At 44.7% G+C, this 21,824-nt stretch overlaps 1 protein-coding gene across 1 annotated transcript in view; it reads left to right on the top strand.

The window, feature by feature from the left end:
• UBAC2 (UBA domain containing 2) overlaps positions 1-18,225 on the top strand; it is a 482,592-nt gene extending 464,367 nt beyond the window's left edge. The window contains exon 9 of the mRNA XM_030201351.1: positions 17,728-18,225. Within this exon, the coding sequence (XP_030057211.1) occupies positions 17,728-17,835 (108 nt within the window). The 3' untranslated portion in view covers positions 17,836-18,225. The remainder of the gene's footprint in view (positions 1-17,727) is intronic.
• Positions 18,226-21,824: the final 3,599 nt, after the last annotated feature.

The following is a 21,824-nucleotide window of genomic DNA, read 5'->3' as shown; positions in this document are numbered from 1 at the left end:
TGGTAAAGTACGGAGTTTTAAGTACCTGTCAAGGTGGGATAAATATAACACACACTTGCACCTAGTCCTGAATTATTAGGACTCCTAACACCATAGGCACTATAAAATAAGAGAGAGGGGGGACTTCCGGTTGGGTTATGGAGTAGCGAGGACATAAGGGAGATCTGCTCCGGAGCACCTGAATCATCTGCATGCTGTAAAAGCTTTCCCTCCGGTGTGGAGAGAGATATTTCATTCTGAGCAAGTAGACAGCCCTCGTGAAAGCAGGGGTTGCAATTAGTGAAGCGGATGGCTTCAAAATCAGTCCGGAAAGACCCCAAGGAGAAAGCCCGGAATAACAAGGCCAAGATGGCGGACAGGACCGCGCCGCCATCTCCGACCCCCAGCTCTCTTTGGGCAGCGGAGATAACAGAGGAAGTAAAAATGGCAGTAGAACAGGCAGTGGGGAAAAAACTGCAACTCATTCTGGATAAATTGGAGGAGTTTGAGGAGCGGCATGCGACGCTGGTAACAGAGCTGCAAGCAGTGCAACATAGAGTGGGGCAAGCTGAGGACAACATACAAAAGGTTTTAGAGGAGCAACCACGACTGAGTGCCCGATTGGCCGAGGTGGAAGCTAAATTGGAAGATTTAGAGAATCGTTTACGTCAGAATAATCTTCGCCTGGTGGGACTCCCGGAGGACATTACTAGAACGGGACCTATGTAAGTTTTTAGAGACATGGCTGCCCACAACATTATCAAAGATGGCTCTTATGGGGTCAGTGAAGGTGGAGAGAGCGCACAGATTGGGCCAGCTTAGAGAAAGACTGGTAATCTTTTGGATCCTCAATTATGCCCACAAAATGGCAATTCTATAAGCCTTGAGGGTGGGACAATCTCTTGAATATCAGAATTCATGTGTTCTATGTTTCCAGGACTATTCGACTAAAGTTTCAGCGGCACGCAAGGATTTTGCTCCCTTATGGCCAAACTTTTTGGATTGAAATATAAATTTAGCCTTTTGTATCCGGCGAAGCTCAAACTGATTGATAACGGACAAGTGTTATTTTTTGACCGGGTGGAGGAGGCAAGGCTGTATGTAGACAGGATGATGGCAGCGCAACAAAATGGATAAAGATCTGGGCATGAATGCAGAGAGCTGGAGTCCTTTGGGATGCAATGGATTGTGAACTGTTATGTCTGCGGATGAGGTCGCAGATTGCAGGTTGCTGTTTAGAAGAGACATATAAGGATCATCGGATGTGACCCCGAGGATGCTATTGTTTTCAATGCACTACCGTCTACATTAGCAAGAGGGCAATAAAAAGATTCCTGCATGAGGGTGATGTTCATAGAAAGATAGGGCTGTGAAACGCAGCACCGGAGGGGGGGAAAGGGGAATGTGTTCACCAGCATTATGGGAGGGTGCTCTGAACTCTGTTATGCGGGAAGTTATGCAAAGATGCATGATGGGGGTAAGGATTTGGGAAGGGGGAAGCAAGGGGTCGGAAGGGTTGGGGTGGAAACAGAGAGGGAAGGGGATAGGTGGGAGGTCTTTGCAGAGGAGGGAGGAGGGTGGGTTTGGGGGGATTCCTGTGTGCATACCGTATGAACACTGTATTGGGTACTGTTTGGATATTAGTCTAGGGGGATACTTTTCACACAGTTTTTCACTGAAGGAGTGGAGGCTGGGACACTCTCTTGGTGCAGGGGTTTGTTTTCAGGTAACAGCTGTTAGTAATTTCCTCTGTGATTAGATTAGAGTAATATGATTGCGCTTCAGGTTGTAACCTGGAATGTCGGGGGAATCCACTCCCCGATTAAGCGGCAAAAGTTATTGAAAGCCCTTAATGACCGAAACGCTTCCATAGCATTTTTACAAGAGACACACCTCCCGAAGGTGGAGCATGCTAAGTTGAAACGCTGGTGGGTGGGAGAGATTTTTGATTCTCCAGCGGTGGGTAGAACAGGAGGAGTGGTGACGTTAATCCTAAAAGGCCTAAATGTAGACACCAAGCAGGTAGTAGTGGACCCGAAGGGGAGGTTTGTCCTAGCCTCAGTGGCACTGGAGCGACAGCCGCTGTTATTATGCAACATATATGCCCCAAATAATTGCGAGAGAGCATTTTTTGCACAGATTTCCCGCAGGAGTTATGACTTTGGGGAAGTGCCAATATTGTTAGGGGGGATTTGAACGACGTGGTAGATCCCACTCTGGATGGATCTCAGCCAACGGGGAGAGAATTGGCCAGAACTGAGAGGGATATTCCTAGGTTGTGCACTGCCCTGGAGTTGGTTGATGTTTGGAGAATATTATATCCTTTGGAGAAAGATTATGCGCATGTCTCTCGAGCTCACTCTACGATGTCGAGAATAGATTATGTATTAATTTCACGGGAACTCTTGACCTTGGTGGAGGATGCTCGGATTGGACCTATAATGATTTCAGATCATGCTTGGGTAGAAATTAGAATGTATTTGGGTGGGTTTTCTCCTTTGACTGGAGCATGGCGATTTCCTACTTTCTTATATCGGGATAGTCAGTTCTTGCCGTTCTTGGTAGCTAAGTGGTATGAATATAGGGATAACAACAAAGTTCATAGGACTGACCCAATCCTTTTTTGGGAGTCGATGAAGGCCGTTCTCCGGGGAGAAATTATTTCTTATGTTACCTTTAAAAGAAAAGTTAGGCATAGGGAGGTGCTTCGGCTAGAGAAGCGGGTAACAACTATTTGGAGGCAGTATGGGATGGGGCACTCGCTGCAGGTTAGGGCACAATTACTAGAGGCACAACAAGCCTTGAATGAGCTTTTACATGAGAGAGCCAAGAAATCTTTTGTGTACTATAAGTATCAACTATATAGATTTGCCAATAAAAGTGGGAGACTTTTGGCTAGACTGGCAAATAAGAAGGTGGGCACTCGTAAAATATTTACACTGATAGATGATAGAGGAGGCCGGGTACATACCGAAGCTGAGATCAATGAAGTTTTTGAAATTATTTTTAGGCAGCTGAATACACCGCAAATTGAGTTAACGATGCCTAGTGCAACATATCTTTCTAGTATTGATCTGCCTCAGGTGTCTGACTTGGAGTTGGGAGTGTTGAATGAGCCTATTGTTGTTGAGGAGGTGGAATGGGTGCTTAAGCAAAGCAGGTTGGGCAAGGCCCCTGGACCAGATGGAATGCGGCATGAATTTTATAAGCTTTTGCAATCTCAGAAGTCCCTTGCTGACAGAAGTGTTTAATGCAGCTATTCAACAGGGGCGCTTGCCCTTTCATCTTAATTTGGCCCAAATTAGTGTTTTACCGAAACCGGGTAAACCCATGAACCGCCCTGATTCGTATCGTCCAATCTCCTTGTTAAACATGGAGGCCAAATTTGAGGCCAAGATATTGGCAAATAGATTGTCAAGACTTCTCCTCTCCTTGGTAGTAGAACCACAGGTGGGATTCACTTGTGGCAGAGTGATTGCTAAGAACATGAGACGAATACTGGAGGCGCTGGAAATGGTCCACATAGAGCAGACACCAGCCCTTTTAATCAGCTTTGATGCCGAAAAGGCGTTTGATAGGGTGGAGTGGGATTTTCTCTTTGGAGTGTTGAAAGCATATGGTATTACTGGATTTTTCACCCAGTCGATAAAAACCTCATATACTGAGCCCAAAGTGCAAGTGTATGCCAATGGTCTGCTCTCCGATTGGTTCCAAATTAATAGGGGAACTAGACAGGGGTGTCCTCTATTGCCGCTTCTTTTTGTTCTCACCTTGACCCATTATTATGGGAAATTCAGGGTAACGTGGATATCCGAGGGTCTAGAGTTCGGGACGTCGTTTTTAAGACAGCTGATGATTTATTGATACTGTTAACGGATCCTTATCAGTCTCTGCCACATCTTATGGAAAGCCTAGTGGAGTATGGTGATTTTTCCGGATTCCAGCTGAACCTTACGAAATCAGAGGCACTAGCCAGTACTGAAGGGCTGCGGAATGAATGGGGTGATAGCTTCCCACTGCGTTTGGCTCATGGATCCTTTCGATATTTGGGAATTCAATTGCCAATGAATCCGGCTCAACTATATGATCTTAACATCTCAAAGCTGCTCAGGGACACGAAAGAACAGCTGTTAGTGTGGTCTCCGATACCTTTATCTCTTCTTGGACGAATACACTTATATCTCATGATAATCTTTCCACGATGGCTTTATGTATTGCAGTCGCTTCTAATTCGGTTATTATGGCGATACTTGACCATGCTTCGACAGATAGTGGTAAAGTTTTGTTGGGCAGGAAGAAAGCCCAAGTTGAGATGGCAGCATATGGTTGGGGCTCAGATTCAGGGGGGCTTGGGATTGCCAGATATGTGCTTATATAATCAGGCGTGTCTGTTGCGCCACTTGCAGGACTAGATCTTGGGCATAGCTTAGCTTTGGTCTATATCTCCTTACTTGTAAAGAAATCGTTCTTTACATTGAGAAAGATAAGATCGCTTAAGTGATATCTTAGTTCTAGAGCTCTAAAAATTCTTTGCATTCTCTTCTTTCAAACCAACTGGATTGCTGTAATTCTGTATTAGCAGGGGTAATATCAATTTATCAATTTGAACATCTACATTCATAGGAGCCGGCGCTGTGGGTGCTTGAGCACCCCCAATATTGAGCAAACTCCTTGACTGTGTCCATGGAGGATAATTTCCTTTCGGTTTAGCACCCCTAATCATTTTGAAAAGTTGACTCCTATGTCTTCAGTTATTGCAGAGCACAGCTGTAAAGCTAATTTATAATGACAGATGGTATGATTGTGTCTGCCTGCTTCTTTGTGAACAGCATTGGCTCCCTATTAGCATCAGAATTAAGTTTAAAATTCTTTTCTTGGTATATTTTGCTTATTAGACAGGTATCAATTTCTATGTAGACTCTCTTCTCATTCCTTGCTGTCCTTGGTGTTTTTTCATATCCTCTAAGGCCAATTTGTTTTGTCATGTCCTAGTCACTATTTAGCCAGTGGCAGTCAGCATTTTTTTTATGCACTGACTGCCACTAACTAAATTAGAATAGATATTTAATGCTGGGCCATATCCAAGCATCAGCAATGAATATCTGGGTCTGAGTGGACCTCCTCCTGGTCACCGTGCTTATGCAGGTCCCAGCCGATACTCAGGTGCACATCCACATAAGAAACTTATACGGGTCCCAGCTGAATATTGACTGGAAACTGTATAAGGGTATCTGGTCAGGTCCCCCCCCCCCACCAGTTCCAATCCTCTTTTCCACCCTCCATCTTCCTAATATCAGGCCCCTCTCCGTCCCCCCTTTTCCCCTTCCCAAGAGCAAGGTCCCTCCCAAAATGGATCCCCACCCTCTGTAGATCCCTGTACTTGGTTGTACAACGAGGCTTCCACTTGATATCATGGCAGCCATTTTGATACTGGAACCATGATGGGCAGGAGCAAGTAGGGGTCACTCCTGCCCTTTGTACCCTAGACCACCAAGGATTTTAAAGGCAACCAAGGATTTTAAAGGCAGACCCAGAGAGGCCTACGGGAGTGGGGGAGGTCCATGTTGGGAGGGACCTTGCTCTTGGGGAGAGGGAGGAAGGGAGAAAGGATCACAAAGAAAGGAGACTTTGCTTTTAGGGAGGGGAGAAGGATAGAGGCAATAGGATTCTTCAGGCTGCCACCCAGAAGTTATTAAGGCACAAGCTGATATTTAATGCCGGTGCCTGGATAGTTAACTGGCCAAAGATAGGACTGTGTTAGTCTGTTTGTGAGCCCTTGGGCCCCGACCGAGGCCTAGTGTAGGGTTAGGCCAAGGCCGAGGGCAGGCCGAGCAGGCACTACACTACCCCAGCTATCAAGCCCTGTACACACACATGCAGCAACCAACTTGCACCGCAGAAAAGGGAAGATAGGGCAATCAGGAGGGCCTCACGGCCTAACTGGAACCGATTCACTCAGAATTCAAGCATGCAGGCCTCACGACCTAACTGGAACCAAGCCATACTTAGGGAGGGGAGAAAGAGATTAAACAAGGGGTCCCCCACGGGGACCGGAGCACCAGCAACCCCTTCGGTGCTGGTAATCAAGGAGTAAGGGAAGCATACACAGAAACCCGTCAAGCCGTAGCCCACCACACACAAAGAAAGTGAGGGACCGTCATAAGATACTGTAGGCAGAGACCCTCAGCAAGCAGGGAAGGGAAAAGTCTGCAAAACGGAGTGCAGAGCCTAACACACACACCAGCACAGAAAGGGACAGGGCTCTGTAATACAGGAGGTAATACAACAAAGAAAGGACGGAACCAGTCACACCGGGAACTGCAGTAAACAGAACTGCCAGAAGCAGAGAAGCTCTGCAGACAAAGGGTTAAACCACGGTCAGCATACAGACAGTAACTAGAGGCAGGGAACACTGCAGACAAGGGGTAATCGGGAGTACAATGAAAAAACAAACAACCCCCACGGAGAAAAACAAAGGGCAGGACCTACCAAGCGGAAACAAACAGGCCAGGAAGGGAACTCTGAAGGGAAGCAAAACAAACAGACTGGAACAGAATGAGGAGGGACTCACCACATGGCACCAGAGCCAAAGAGAGAAACCCGGGTGTAGTGAGAAAGGTAATTAGATACAAGCAGACAGAGACAGATCAATAGAAAACCAGCATAGCCAGCATATGAGAACAACTCCACACAAGCACAGAGCAAATAGCTCAGACAGAGCACAGGTAAGGCTTCAGCAGAATTGAAGAAAACGCCAAAGCAGGGGTTGACAGGAGGGGTGAGCTTAAGTAGATCAGACTGACATCAGCCCAGCCCCTGATGGACCAATCAGGAGCGGACCCAAGCTTTCCCCTGTCTGACTAGCAGAAATACCAACAGACTGTTTTTTTATGTGGTCCTATTTGATTGGTTAGCTGTCTGGGGATTGGCTCTGAATATCGCCAGAGTCTGATAGTTGTCGACTCTTCCCAGAATCCACACTCAGGCTGCCCCAGCACTACCTGGATAATGCAGAGGCTATCAGTGCTGATATTCAATGGCACTCCCAGGTTGTGTGGCTGAATATCAACTGTTAGCCAGCTTTCCTGCCTAGTTAAATCACTTTGAATATTGACCCCTCCATTTTTTTTTCTAAGCGAAGGCCTGACACATCTCAGATCTATGCCTTCAGTTGTTAGCTCCCTCATATTGAATTCACTGCCAACAGACTTGTACATGGATTCTCCCTGTGAGAAATTTAAAGCCAAACTGAAGATGTGGCTTTTCAACCAAGCCTTTTTTATGCTGCAATGGGTGAAATATGGTGTAAGGCTTTTAGTTATTTTTATTTTTTTTTATTTTTCTTACATTTGTACCCCGCGCTTTCCCACTCATAGCAGTCTATTTTTCCCCTTCGGCTTGGGGTTTCCCTCTGCTTTTTTGGCATATCTCATATCCATCCCTTTCCCAGATTTCTTTTGTTATTATCTTTGTTATCCATTCATTATTTAAGGAGATTTTATGTTGTCATATATATTATCTAGTTATTGTGATATATTTTTGGTCTACCCTTGCAGTTTACTTTTTGGTATGTTTATCACCATGATGGTAGTCTATCAAATAACTGAGAAAGTACATCACAGCCATTCATGACATATTTATCAATTTTCAGTTCAGTGCTACATAGTATCTACATTTTTATCTGTACTGACTGTGAACCATCTTCTCAACAGTCTGTCTACTATCTTAAACCTTTTATCTTTATGTTTAAGTTCACCTCTCCTTAACTATTTCTGTGTCAGATTTTGATCTGCGTGTGGTTTCTGAACTAGAACTCTGTATTTCCTGCTCTATTTTTTTTTTCTTGTTTTGCAAATTTTGTTGTTTATTTCACTATGGGGCATATTTTCAAAGCACTTAGCCTTTCAAAGTTCCATAGAAACCTATGGAACTTTGGAAGGCTAAGTGCTTTGAAAATATGCCTATATATGGGCTAGTGGATTCTCATCCGTTCCCCTCTTTGGAGGTTAATGATGACAGCTCTGCATGTATAATCTAAGACCTATTCCTCCTTTGGCTCTTGGAATGTATAGTCTTGGCATACAGTGTTTTTTATACATTACCTCATAGACATGATGGGGTTTTATTCTTACATCCAACTTTTTCACGTCTTTATGAAACCAGTCTATAATATGGGAATTGCAAGGTGATTGATAACATATCTTACTCTGTACTGTTAAAGCAATTTTCAATAGTTTCAGGCTCCTGTAATGTTTTCTGCTGATCATTTTTCTCAGTAATTTGTCATGAATTGTGCCTGTTTTCTCTTCTCGTAGATATTTATATTCATCTTTCTGCTCAAGTAAGTTCCTTTATATTGAAATTTTCAGGCAAAGAGAAGTTTTCGTTTTACTTAGTTTTCCTGTAAGGAAGGTAACCTTGGCACATTTATCCAGGCCAAAAATCATCCTAATGTCATCTAAGAAGTTGTTTGCTACTTGAAATTGTTCTGTTAAGTGATAATTATGGAGCTGAAAAGGCTTCAAATTGTCTACAAACCATAGGTACAAAGACTGAGGGCTTAATCTGTAGACAAAAAGGAAGTGGAACTGGGGGTGTGGCCAGGACCAGAAGCGGACTTACTCCTATACACACAATTCTTCATTTGTGGATAGAAAGGAAGCTGGTATGTATATATACTTAGAAAATTCATCTACTTAAAAAATGTTTTTAAAAATATCACCAACAGTAGTATAATTTTGCCACATTATGAATAAAAGCTTGGACTAACCAGTGTTTTTTCCTCAACATTTACACTTTAATGCCACAATGTTCTTCCCAGAACAATGCATAATCCAGGGGGAAAAACTGTGTAATTTAATATTAGCTGATTTAATAATATCTACAAACATGAAAACAATATGAAATGTAGGGGTCGATTATTCAAAGCGAATTAACCGGCCCAAAATGGCTCCTGGCTGGCTAACCTGTTTATTTTCGAAGGCGAAGGGCACCCATCTTCCGACACAAATCGGGAGATGGGCGCCCTTCTCCTAAGGTCGCCCAAATCGGCATAATCGAAAGCCGATTTTGGGCGTCCTTAACTGCTTTCCGTCGCGGAGACAACCAAAGTTCAAGGGGGCGTGTCGGCAGTGTACCGAAGGCGGGATGGGGGCATGGTTAACAGATGAGCATCCTCGGCCGATATGGAAAAAAGAAGGGCATCCCTGATGAGCATTTGGCCGACTTTACTTGGTCCATTTTTTTTCACAACCAAGCATCTAAAAGGTGCCCGAACTGACCAGATGACCACCGGAGGGAATCGGGTTTGACCTTCCCTGACTTCCCCAGTGGTCACTAACCACCTCCCACCCTGAAAAAAAACAACTTCAAAAACTTTTTTTTTTTTTTTTAGAGTATGTCCTTTGCTATGCCTCCGTCCCTGCGACAGCAGTTGAGGACATCCTTTCCTGCGATGGCAGTTGAAGACGTCCTTCCCTGCGACGGCAGTTGAAGACATCTTTCCCTGCGATGGCAGTTAAGGACGTCCTTCCCTGCAACGGCAGTTGAGGGCATCCAAAATGTGGATGTTTCTGTGAGAAGGACATCCATGTCTTTGCAATGCCTCCGACACCCTCTTTATTTATTTATTTGGATTTTGGATCACAAGTAGCAGCAGTGGGATTTGAACCGGCCACCTCTGTATTGCAAGACCAGTGCTCGATCCACTTGGCTACTCCGCCACTCCTCCACCCCACTTCACTCCACTCCCTTGAAATTTGGCCATCCCTGTGGAGGGGGGCAGTATGCAGGTCCCTGGTGGGGGGGAAGTATGTGTGTGTCAGCGGAGGCATAACGAAGGCGTGGACGTCCTTCTTTCAAACATTTTTGATGTCCTCAACTGCCCCCCAACTGTGGTATGTATGTTGGGCTCTCAGATTACTATGAAATCCTCTATCAAGATTCCTGAAGTTGTTTTGGACAATGAACTAACTTTTCAAATGCACATTTCTAGCATAGCGAGGGAGATTGATTTGATTCAACGCAAGCATCCACTTACAGAATTTTAAGTCAACACATGCAATCTTAGAATTAACAGAAAAATGCTAACCCCCTTGTTTCTCAACCCTCTCTTTCCCATCCACCTCAGGCTCAATTATAACTCCCTATTCTCTTATAGGACTGGTTCAACAGTCACACAGCACAAATACCTTATTTGCCTTGATCTTTCATTACTGATGCCCACACTTTTTGCACACTGGTCTACCTTTCCATGTACTTGTGCAGTAAGCATTTCCTATTTCGTCACAAAGCTCACTTCAGTCAATCATTTCTCAAATAAGGGGTTCAGCGCACAGATATCCAGCCAGCAGTATTCCCCTTGAGGCCAGCATTAACTTTTAGGTCAATCTTCTTCCCAAGCCCCCCCCCCCCCCCCCCCCCCGCCACTTTCTGGGAGATGTGGAAACAATTGAGCCTTGGCTTCCAGTGGCACCATGAGTTGGGTCAGTTTCCCAATTTCTTTCTGGTTTTGGAGCCAGAACACTTGTATATTATGGGCAAATAGCTAAAATATGTGGCAGTGAGCCTCTCTGATCACATCTCTGCCAACAGAGGTCATTCCTAGTTTTCCCCATCCCCCACAGTGTACTGGGTGTCAGCTAACCTATTACAAGGACTTTATACTGCTGCCTCACTATGTTCACAGTTAAGGAGCATTTCCACAAATCACTCAACCATTTCTCCCATATCTCTGTCTTAACTGTCTTCTCTCAGCTCTTGATTCCAAGTTTCCCAGATCCCTACAGGAATTTTTATTATAATATTTTTTCACTGCCTTGAAAATCTTACCTACCTATTCCTTCAGCAAGGCCCTCATACACACTACCTTCTCCAAATATTAGTCCACTTAAATGAGTAGGCCACTCTTGCTCTCAAGCTTTCAAGGATCTCACTATCCAAATACATATTCTCTGATTCAGCAGTGTTCACCTTATAGCTTGATAACCTGCAGTACTCTTCCAAAATCTCCAAGAGAGCAGGGATTGATCTTTTCAACTCCATCAAATGTAACACATCATCTGTTTATAGTTTTGTTATACTGCACAGCAACATGCAGCCACGTGGAAGCCTCCATCACCACAGCAGGCTGGTGGGCTGCTGGGTGGGGGTCAGCTCTGCACTACCAAGGTTTAAAAAAAAAGTGTTTAAATATAAATGGTGGCACCATCAGTACACATATTAAAACTCTTTTTTTTCTGTTACCTCGCCTTGAGCTTCCTATAGAAGTCTACTGCTGATGATGATTCTGCACATAGGAGTCCAGTTTCTAGGAGCATTCTGCTTGGTGCTCTCACACTGTGTTTGCCTGGTATGGGGGAGACCTGAGCCGTGGCACAACAATGTGCACAGGCCACGGGGGTAGATAGGCACTGTGTGGTCAGGCCGTTGGGGGGAGACTGGCACTGTGTGCGTGGGCCACAGGTAGAGACTGGCACTGTGTGCGTGGGCCACAGTTGGAGACTGGCACTGTGTGCATGGGCCATGGGGGGAGACAGGCGCTGTGTGTGCAGGCTACAGCTACCAGCATGCAGTAGCAGCAGCCTTGATGACAGAGGTAGATACAGATGTGTACCAGAGCAGTCCTGATGCCCGATTTTTCCGAGCACTGCAGCGAGAATGTAAAAGGCAGGCAGGAGAGCTTCTTTTTTCTTGCTGCCGCGTTAATGGAGGCTTCCATGTGGCTGCATGCTGCTGTGCAGCCTAACCGGCGCGTAAGAAGACAGGCACTGATTGGCAGGTCAAAGAGAGACTGGGTGGTGGGCCTGAGCTGAGATTGGGTGGACCTGGGTCCACCCAGGCCCACCAGTAGCTATGTCCCTGAATAGTGTGCTTTAAATAGATTAAGAACACAAAAATTAGCCCTATTCGCGGATGATGTCTTGTTGTATGTGACACGCCCTCAAGTCACGTTCCCAAAACTCAATCACCTTATCGAAGAGTACTCGGCAGTATCGGGGTTCAGGGTAAACATGGCCAAGTCAGAAGCATTGAATGTGACACTGTGTGGGGAAGAGGTGGAGTCCCTGAAGGCGACTTTTCCCTTTAAATGGGCTAACAAGCAAATCAGATATTTAGGGGTCAATTTGACCCCCGACCTTTCGGAGCTTTGCTCGGCTAACTGTAAAGGTTTAGCCAGGAACATAGCGGCCGATTTGGAGCGGTGGGGGGACTTGGAGGCCTCATGGTTTGGACGGATAGCCATTGTAAAGATGAATGTTCTCCCCCGTCTCCTGTACCTGTTCCAAGTGCTGCCTGTGTTGATGCCCAGGCGATTTCTAACAATGTTGCAGGATCATATAGTGCGCTTCGTCTGGGCAGGAAAGCGACCTAGGCTGTCGCGCGCCCTTCTTTATCAAGAAAGGAAGAGGGGAGGGATGGGCGTTCCAAACCTCACATGGTACTATCGGGCGGCACAGGGCAAGGCGGCGGTCGAATGGTATCAGGCCTATCCAGATAGACAGTGGGTACAGTTGGAGCAGTACTCGGTTGGTGTCAAGCCGTTGGAGGCACTCATGTGGTTACCACGCCCCTTTAGATCGCTGGGAGAGCATGAATGCCCGGCAGTTGGTGTTACCCTTCACTATTGGGATAGTCTATTTCCACAGAGTAAGTGTGTTTTGTCGTGTCTGTCCCCAATAGCATACAACCCTTTATTCCTGCCTGGAAACGAGAAGGGGACCTTCACTAGATGGTACGGGCTGGGGGTGAAAATGTGGGGGCAATTGTATGAAGCTGAATCCCTAATTTCCTTCTCAGCACTACGGGTCATGTACCCGGTGGAGGAGACGGATGAGTTCGCTTATCGTCAGCTGGCACACTTCCTCCAGACTGAGGCAATTACGCGGGTGATCAAGCGGGAAAAAACACCACTGGAGGAAATTTGTGAAAAATTTCATATGTCATGAGGATTGATTGGGAGCCTGTATAGTTGTATAAGTAGGCGGGCTCCCTGCTACAGTAAACATAGGAAAAGCTGGGAGGGAGAGCTTGGTGTGGCCCTGGGGGAGGCCCGGTGGGAGAGAATAGAATGGGCGGTGGCGAAAGTGTCAATCCATGTACCGCTTAAGGAAAATGCGGTGAAGGTGCTGTATCGATGGTACCTTACTCCGGACTGCCTTCAGCGCATATACCCAGATTTGACGGGGCTGTGCTGGAGGAGGTGTGGTCAACCAGGCATAATGGGGCATGTGTGGTGGAGCTGTGTCAAAGTGAAAGCCTTTTGGAAAGCTGTTCACAGTAGGCTGCAGCACTGGGTGGGCCGTTCAATTGCCTGGACCCCAGAGGTTTTTCTTTTTTCTGTAAAGATAGTAGGTCTTACAACACATCAACAAGCGTTGGTGAGGCAGGCGGTGGGAGCTGCCCGGGTAGTAATAGCCTCACACTGGAAACAAGTGGGGGTCCCACCAATTGCGAAGTGGCATAATAAATTGCGATATATGTGTGAAATGGAGAGACTTGTAGCCGAGCGCAAACATCAAAAGAGTAAATGGCATTTGACCTGGAAATTCTTTCTCAATGATGTGAACACAGCCTAGAGTTATGCAGGTGCAAATGTATGGATGGAAGAGTATAGTGTATTCCCCATAAAGTGGCGATGGGGGAGGGGGGGTATTTTTTTGAAAAAACATAAAAATTAAAGAAGTCAACAGAGGTTAATTGAATGTTGTTATAATATAGAAAGCATCTTGTTGGAATATCTGTCACACGGCCATATATGTATAAGTGCACTGATGGATTGTACTTTGAACAAAATGTATTGCATAAATGTTCAATAAAGACTTCACATAAATAAAAAAAAAAATAGATTAGGTGATTGATATTTGCTGTAGTTGCTTCATCTTTATTGATGGACTACCTTTGGAAATCTCCTATATAGGAACTTAAAAAATAGCCTAAGACTTATTACTTTGAACTTGCATTTAATCCACGAGCCCTAAACAGATTGCTGAAATGGTGCCTTTTGATTCTGGAACAGGTGGAGGCATGTTTGAAATACTGTTTTATAGTCAGTAATTTTCAGTTTATTAATTTTTATTATATTAATTTACTGTGCCATATTTTACTTTGTTATTAAGTTTTAGTTGTATCTTGATTTTAATTTAGTTTAATTTTATGGTAAACTGTTCGAATATTCATTGAAAGCAGTGTTTCAAAATAAGATACTTTTCTTAACATTTGTAATTACTATGAACATAGCATATACCCTCCCCCCTTTTACGAAGCATGGCTTTGTAAAAGTGGGGGCTAGTTTCCCCCCCCCCCCCCAGTATTTTGTTCTGTAATAACAACAGTATCATGAATCCTATATAATAATTTGCAGCTCTGCACATCTGTCTGGATGCCTGGGTTCATAACACAGTTCCCATTGGTCTGCCCTGGGGATGACGTCACAGGGCGGACCAATGGGAAGTGAGAGGGAAGAGAACCCAGCAGCAGCCACCGGAAGCTCCAGTCCGATGGCCCCACTCCTGTCCGAGTTCGACGCCCACCCTCTCCTCCGATTAACTCCGCGCAAAAACGTTTTACCTCCTGCTCCGCCAGCCACAGTGAAGCCCTGCACGCATGGACGCCGCTTCACACTGCCTTTGCTTTCACTTCTGTTTCAGCTGTTCCTGTGATCCTGCCCTTCCGCAAATATGAAATGAGGGTGGGACCACAAGAACAGCTGAAACAGAAGCGAAAGCAAAGACTGTCTGAAGCGGCGTCCGTGCGTGCAGGAGGTAAAAACTTTTAAACAACAGCTGGCTCTTACGAAGGGGAGGGGAAGAGAGGGGGGTCGGGTCCTGAAACGACAGAGGGGGGGCCTGGAACTCCACTGGAAGGGGAGGGCCGGTCCTGGAACGGGAAGGGGGGTCCTGGAACTCGAATAGGAGGGGTGGGAGGGGGTCCTAGAATTCGGACAGGAGAGAGAGGGGGAGGAGGGAGTGGGAGCAGGGTCCTAGAACTCGGACAGGGGGAGGGGGATGAGGGGAAGGGGGTGGGGGGGAGGAGGAGGGGGAGGGAGGGGTGTGGAGGAGGGGGGAGGTTTAGTGGGTGAGGAGGAGGAGGGAGGGTGTGGGGGAGGTTTAGGGGGTGAGGGGTGTGGAGGGGGAGGGATGTGGGGGAGGGGGAGGGAGGGAGGTTGAGGGGGGAAGGGGCGCCTGGAGCTCTGAGGACGGAGGGAGAGAGGGAGGGGGGCCCTGGAACCTTGCTAGGGCCCGTTTCCTTTCTGTTGGAAACGGGCCTCTTTTACTAGTTTAAAATATTTCACTTAGGAAACTTGGAATAGTAGTACAGTTTAATATGACCCTAACCCTACTCCTCTTTAGTTCCAGAGCATACTTCAGGCTATACATTAAAGGTCATTATTTTAGACTCCTCATTTGCAGTTAAGACATGTGTAACCAGCATTGGAGGTCCCTTTTACTAAGCCGCGTAAGCATCTACTTGTGCCCAATGAGCGCCAAAATGGAGTTACTGCTCGGCTACTTCATGGCTCTTGTGGTAGTTTCATTTTTGGTGCGCGTCTGAGGCATTTCAGACGAGTAGGTCATTACCGCCCGGTTACCGTGTGAGACTTTACCGCTAGGTCAGTGGCTGGCAGTAAGGTCTCAGACCCAAAGTGGACACGCGGCAATTTTCATTTTGCCACGTCCATTTTCTGCAAAAATGTTAAAAAGGCATTTTTTGCAGGTGTTCTGAAAAATTAAAACCTGATTTTAGAAAGCCAGAATATATATATATATATATATGTGTATATATATATATATATATATATATATATCTATGTCTAAATCGCAACTACATGCATATGGTAAGGGTGCATGATCTGAGTAGAACAGGACTAAAATATACACATGCATTCCACATTTCAAAAGAGGGGGGGGGGGGTGCACACTGATGCTCTTGCAGAGAAGGGCGATGAAAATGATAAAGGGGATGGGACGACTTCCCTATGAGGAAAGGCTAAAGCGGCTAGGGCTCTTCAGCTTGGAGAAAAGGCGTCTGAGGGGAGATATGATGGAGGTCTATAAAATAATGAGTGGAGTTGAACAGGTAGATGTGAAGCGTCTCTTCACGCTTTCCAAAAATACTAGGACTAGGGGGCATGCGGTGAAGCTACAATGTAGTAAATTTAAGACAAATTGGAGAAAATGTTTCTTCACTCAACGTGTAATTAAACTCTGGAATTCGTTGCCAGAGAATGTGGTAAAGGCAGAGTTAGCTTTAGTGGAGTTTTAAAAAGGTTTGGACGGCTTCCTAAAGGAAAAGTCCATAGACTGTTATTAAATGGACTTGAAGAAAATCCACTATTTCTGGGATAAGCAGTATAAAATGTTTTGTACATTTTTGGGATCTTGCCGGGTATTTGTGACATGGATTGGCCACTGTTGGAAACAGGATGCTGGGCTCGGTGGTCCTTTGGTCTTTCCCAGTATGGAAATACTTATGTAACTTTGAGGTTTGTAGTTCTCCAGAGAGTCAAGGTTTTGTGACGGTGCTTGGTTTGTGTAGCGCTCTACTGGAATTGCTCCTTTAATCCCCTAGTGTCTCTCCCACCCCCACCCCCGCATGCGATGCTGGCAAATGATATTGGGCTGTGTGACAGCTTAGGGAAATATAAACAAATAGGTTTGTAAAATGACAGATATACAAGTGTATTTCTAAAATACCAAAATGCATATGATGTGCCGGTGCATACATGTGTGTGTGTGATATTTTAGATGTCGATACTTGTAAAATGGATGCTCCCACAGCACATAGCCAGTGCATACATGGCCTAGTGGTTAGAGTGGTGGACCTTGGTCCTGGGGAACTGGGTTCGATTCCTACTGCAGGCACAGGCAGCTACTTGTGACTCTGGGCAAGTCACTTAACCCTCCATTGCCCCAGGTACAAATAGTACCTTATATATATGTAAGCCACATTTGAACCTGCTATGAGTGGGAAAGCGCGGGGTACAAATGTAAGAAAAATAGACAGATTTTGTTTTAAAAGGTGGCTGGTTCAAATCCCACTGCTGCTCCAGGTACAAACTTAGGGCCCCTTTTACCAAGCTGCAGCAAAAAGGGGCCTGCATTGGCACATGTTTTTCATGCTCACCGAGGCCCCCTTTTACTGCAGTGGTTAAAAAGGAAATCTCTCTTTCCTGCAGGAAATGGCCGTGCGGCAAGTAAAGTACTTGCCGCTCAGCCATTTCAGGGGGAGCCCTTACCACCACCCATTGAGGTGGAGGTAGGGGATCCCCAGCTAACCCAGCGGTAACCGATTACTGCCAGGTACACTCCGGCGGTACAAAAATAGATAAATTTTTGTAGCACCAGATATGATGGCATGCTAGGGGTGGGGAAGTACCGCTGGGCTGTTTAGTGAGCGTTAAGCCCAGCTTAGTAAAAGGGACCCTTATATTAAGTGCGCCCTCCAGGAACAGGGAAATACCCATTGTACCTAAATGTAACTCACCTTGAGCTACTACAGAAAAAGTGTGAGCAAAAATCCAAATAAATAAAACACTACCAGAAACTGACATGTCCGAACCTGGATGTCTCAATTCCTATTTCTATGTTTTATCAAAAATAGGGCTTCAAATTTTACTAGGTCTCAGGTTATACTGGTACACAATGGAATGATTAGCTTAATTATGGAAAAATGATGGGAAATTCTATTTTCTCCTTCCTTAGAAATTGAGTGCATTTTTGTAACATAAATATTTTTTTTTACTTGCAGGTTACACGGCTCATGGAGATGGGGTTTTCCAGGGTAGCTGTATTAGAAGCACTGAGGGCTTCAAACAATGACATCAATGTAGCTACCAACTTTCTCTTACAACACTGATTATTTCTTCTTTTAGAGAACAGATTTCTACAATACTCAAGGAACAATGAATTTCAACTACTGGATAAAATCAAGATGATCACATTGCAGGCTGAATGGAGTCCTAAAAGTCTGTGCTGACGGGGATATTGTGTGAAACATTGCTTAGTGAATAACATTACATGTTCTTCTGAGATAATAACTGTGGTGATTTATGCTTTTGAAAATATCTAGATCTTTATGCGTTATTATATTTTCAGTATGTATGTGAAAATAACTGGGGTGTTTTTCTTAATCTGGGAATTAATATTAGAAATGTTCATTATCATTCCTAGTAAGAATACTGGGGGAGGTTCAGCTGCCAAACACAGTGAAATACCTCTCAGCAAAATAAAAATGCTGCTGCAGTTCTTTAATTAGTTCTTTATGTGATAAAAGTTGCTTTACTATTTTAGAAAAGATTTAAGGGCCTTTTTACTAAGGTGTAATAGATGTTATTTCGCACTGAACACAGCAAAAATGGCCAAAAACAGATGCGTTAAAATGTTTGGCGTTAGTTTTGTCATCTGCGCACGATAAGCGTGCATTAATTGTTTGAAAACCTTTTTAGGGAGGGTTCATGTTGGGGTGGAAAATTGGCATAGATTCGCTAATCAGCTAGCTTGCTGACATCACTTGCGCACAAACTGTCATAACAAGGAGCCCTTAGCACTTCCTAAATAGGAAGCGGTAAGTGCTCCTGCGTTAAATTTTTTTTTAATGGCCACGTGCTAATGCTAATTTTTTCACACAGCTATATATTCAACAAATAGGAAAAAGTCTTTTCGACAGCCATGCTAAAAATGGGCATAGCACAAAGGAAAGCCCTGCGTAAAATTATGCTATGCCATTTCTTAGCATACCTTAGTAAAAAGGATCCTAAATGTTTATAGAAGATTGAAGTTATATTTGGAATTATTATTACAAGATTTGTGTGTATGTGTGTGTGTGTATATATATATGTATATATATATATAGAGAGAGAGAGAGAGAGCTACACATACACACAATGATTAAAATACCACCATTTATGTGCATTCATGGTGCCTAAAGACAAGCAGCTACTTTTAAGTTATCTCCTTAATATAGAAGTAAAACAAATTGTGTTAAAAATTTAACACAGATTTTTAGCACACTCTTATTACATCAGTACATTTGTTCGTTTGGTTTAAAAAATATATTTTATTAGAATCATAGTAATAACACAAAAACATGACAACCACCACACTGACTGATAGATTGATAAAAGAATGTGCTAAAAATCTGTTTTAAATTTTTAACACAATTTTTTTTACTTTATTCATTCAGTTGATAATCTTATAAGGTGCCATCTAGCATTAGGTGCCAAGAGAATCCATAAATTGTGGTATTTCAGTCATTTATATGCATGGTTCATATTTTCACTGTGGGCATAAATATAGATGGACTTTGGATAGATCATGAGTAGTGTGAGCAAATACTCATGTTGATCATAAAACACTATAATTTATGCACATATTTGCAAAATATAAGGGTCCTGTTTACTAACCCACGCTGTAGACGTGCTAGCGTTTAGCACGAGCTAACGCTAGAGACGCCCATATACTCCCTAAAAACAGGGCCCTAAATGTGCTCATTTACACCACCTCTAAGGCTGGTGTAAGTGATTGCACCTTGTATTAAGGTGGTTTTTCAGCCACATGCTAATAAAGAAAAGTAAGTTTAAAATAGGCACCTTTTTGCTGCCTTAGACTAGACACTGAGTTATAAAATTACACTCCACATTTTTGCTTTACTTTGAAGTAATAAAGAGATGAATAGCATATCCCCACACAATAGTTGAATTTATGTGCTAAATCTGCTTTAAAAAACATGTGTTGAAATGGAAGTAAAGTTAACTTTATTTCTATTTGACTTCCATGTTGGAAGTCAAGTTTAACTAGCACTTCTAACCATTAAATTGGAGGCTCCCGGGACCAGTCCCAAATGACTCAGGACTCCCAAGGCAGGGAGACACTTCCCCAGGACTAGAGAGCCTCACACTAGCACTCATACCCACTAAGCCTTCACCCCCTTTCAAAAATACCTCTCACTCACTGTTTGGTGGAGGGTTGGGAGAATGGGTTTTCCAGACTCAGGATTGTCCAAGTGTAAGAGCCCTTGAGTCAGGGCCCTGTCTGTAAATCCGGTTTCTTTGTCCTTTGAGTGCTTCGTGCAATCCGTCATTACTTTAGCCTTGAAACGTTTCATACCTTAATCCATGCATTACTGACCACAAGTGTTACCATCCAGTTCAGTGCCCAGTGCTGTTGTTCAGTCCAAACACTGTCCAGTGTTATTGACCAGTATGACCTCACAGTTAAACCTCCTCCTCCTCCCTGAGCAGAAAACTTTACCACTAGACTCTCAATTCTTAGGCAAATCTTCTTTAATGCAATTCTCCCAATACACAAACAGAATCCAATCTGCCTGTAAGAACTGTGCGTATTGCAACATGGAGTCCGTACCCATCCACCTCAGAGACAGATCTCAGCAGATCTCAGGGAGTCTTTAATATGTAGGTCCATAAATTGGAAATCCAAACTCCAGAGGGCTCTAGATTGGGAATCTCAGGTCTTTGTTAGCTGAGGTCTTAAATTCAGGTTGACTTTAAGTTTTAGCACTAAACCTTGAGTGAATTCCTTCAAAAAGGCGGTAAATAAATCTGAATAAATAAATAAAAATATAAATAAAAGAATACACAAATTTATATTGTGCTCTCCTGCATTGGACATAATTCCTTATGGAGGTTATTAGGCCACATGGAGGGGCATAATCGAACGCGAACGCCCATCTCTATGGGCGTCTATGTCCGAAAACGGGTACGTGAAGGGACGGGACAGACCGTATTTTCGAAAGAAATGGGCGCCCATCTTTTTTTTCGATAGTACAGTTTGTGCCGGGCAAATGCAATGAATGTGTGCGGATTTGAGCTGGGCAGTTTCATTTTTCAGCGATAATGGAAACCGACGGCGCCCAGCTCAGAAACGAACAAATCCAAGGCATTGGGTCGTGGGAGGGACCAGGATTTGTAGTTCACTGGTCTCCTTCACATGCCAGGACACCAACCGGGCACCCTAGGGGGCACTTGCAACATTTTAAAATTAAAATACCTCCCAAGTCCATAGCTCCCTTCCTTTGAGTGCTGAGCCTCTCAAATCCCCCCCAAAACCCACTGCCCACAAATCTACACCATTACCATAGCCCTTATGGCTGAAGGGGGGCACCTACATGTGGGTACAGTGGGTTTTGGGGGCGGTTTGGAGGGCTCCCATTTACCACCACAAGTGGAACAGGTAGGGGGGGGGGGAATGGGCCTGGGTCCACCTGTGTGAAGTCCACTGCACCCACTAACAACTGCTCCAGGGACCCGCATACTGCTGTGATGGAACTGGGTATGACATTTAAGGCTGGCATACAAGCTGGCAAAAAAGTTTTTAAAGTTCTTTTTTTTTTGGTGGGAGGGGGTTAGTGACCACTGGGGGAGGCAGGGGAGGTCATCCCTGATTCCCTTCAGTGGTCATCTGGGCAGTTGGGGCACTTTTTGGGGGCTTGTTCGTGAGAAAAAAGGGTCCAGAAAAAGTGACTCAACTTCTCGCAAAAAACACTTTTCTTTTTTCCATTATCGGCCGAGGGCACCCCTCTCTGCTCGGCCGATAAACACGCCCCAGTCCCGCCTTCACCACGCCTCCAACACCCCCCCCCCCCCCCCCGTCAACTTTGTTCGTTCCCGCGACAGATTGCAGTTGAAGGCGCCCAAAATTGGCTTTCGATTATACCGATTTGGGCGCCCACCGGAGAAAGGTGCCCATCTCCCGATTTGGGTCGAAATATGGGCGCCTATCACTTTCGAAAATAAGGCTGATTGGCACTCATTTTGAAAGCACTTAGACTTACAAAGTACTATAGATTACAATGAGGCATATTTTCAAAGCACTTTGGGAGGCTAAGTT

Source organism: Microcaecilia unicolor, chromosome 4 (genome assembly GCF_901765095.1).
Source record: "Microcaecilia unicolor chromosome 4, aMicUni1.1, whole genome shotgun sequence".
Taxonomy (NCBI): Eukaryota; Metazoa; Chordata; class Amphibia; order Gymnophiona; family Siphonopidae; genus Microcaecilia; species Microcaecilia unicolor.
This window is presented reverse-complemented; position numbering and strand designations above follow the sequence as displayed.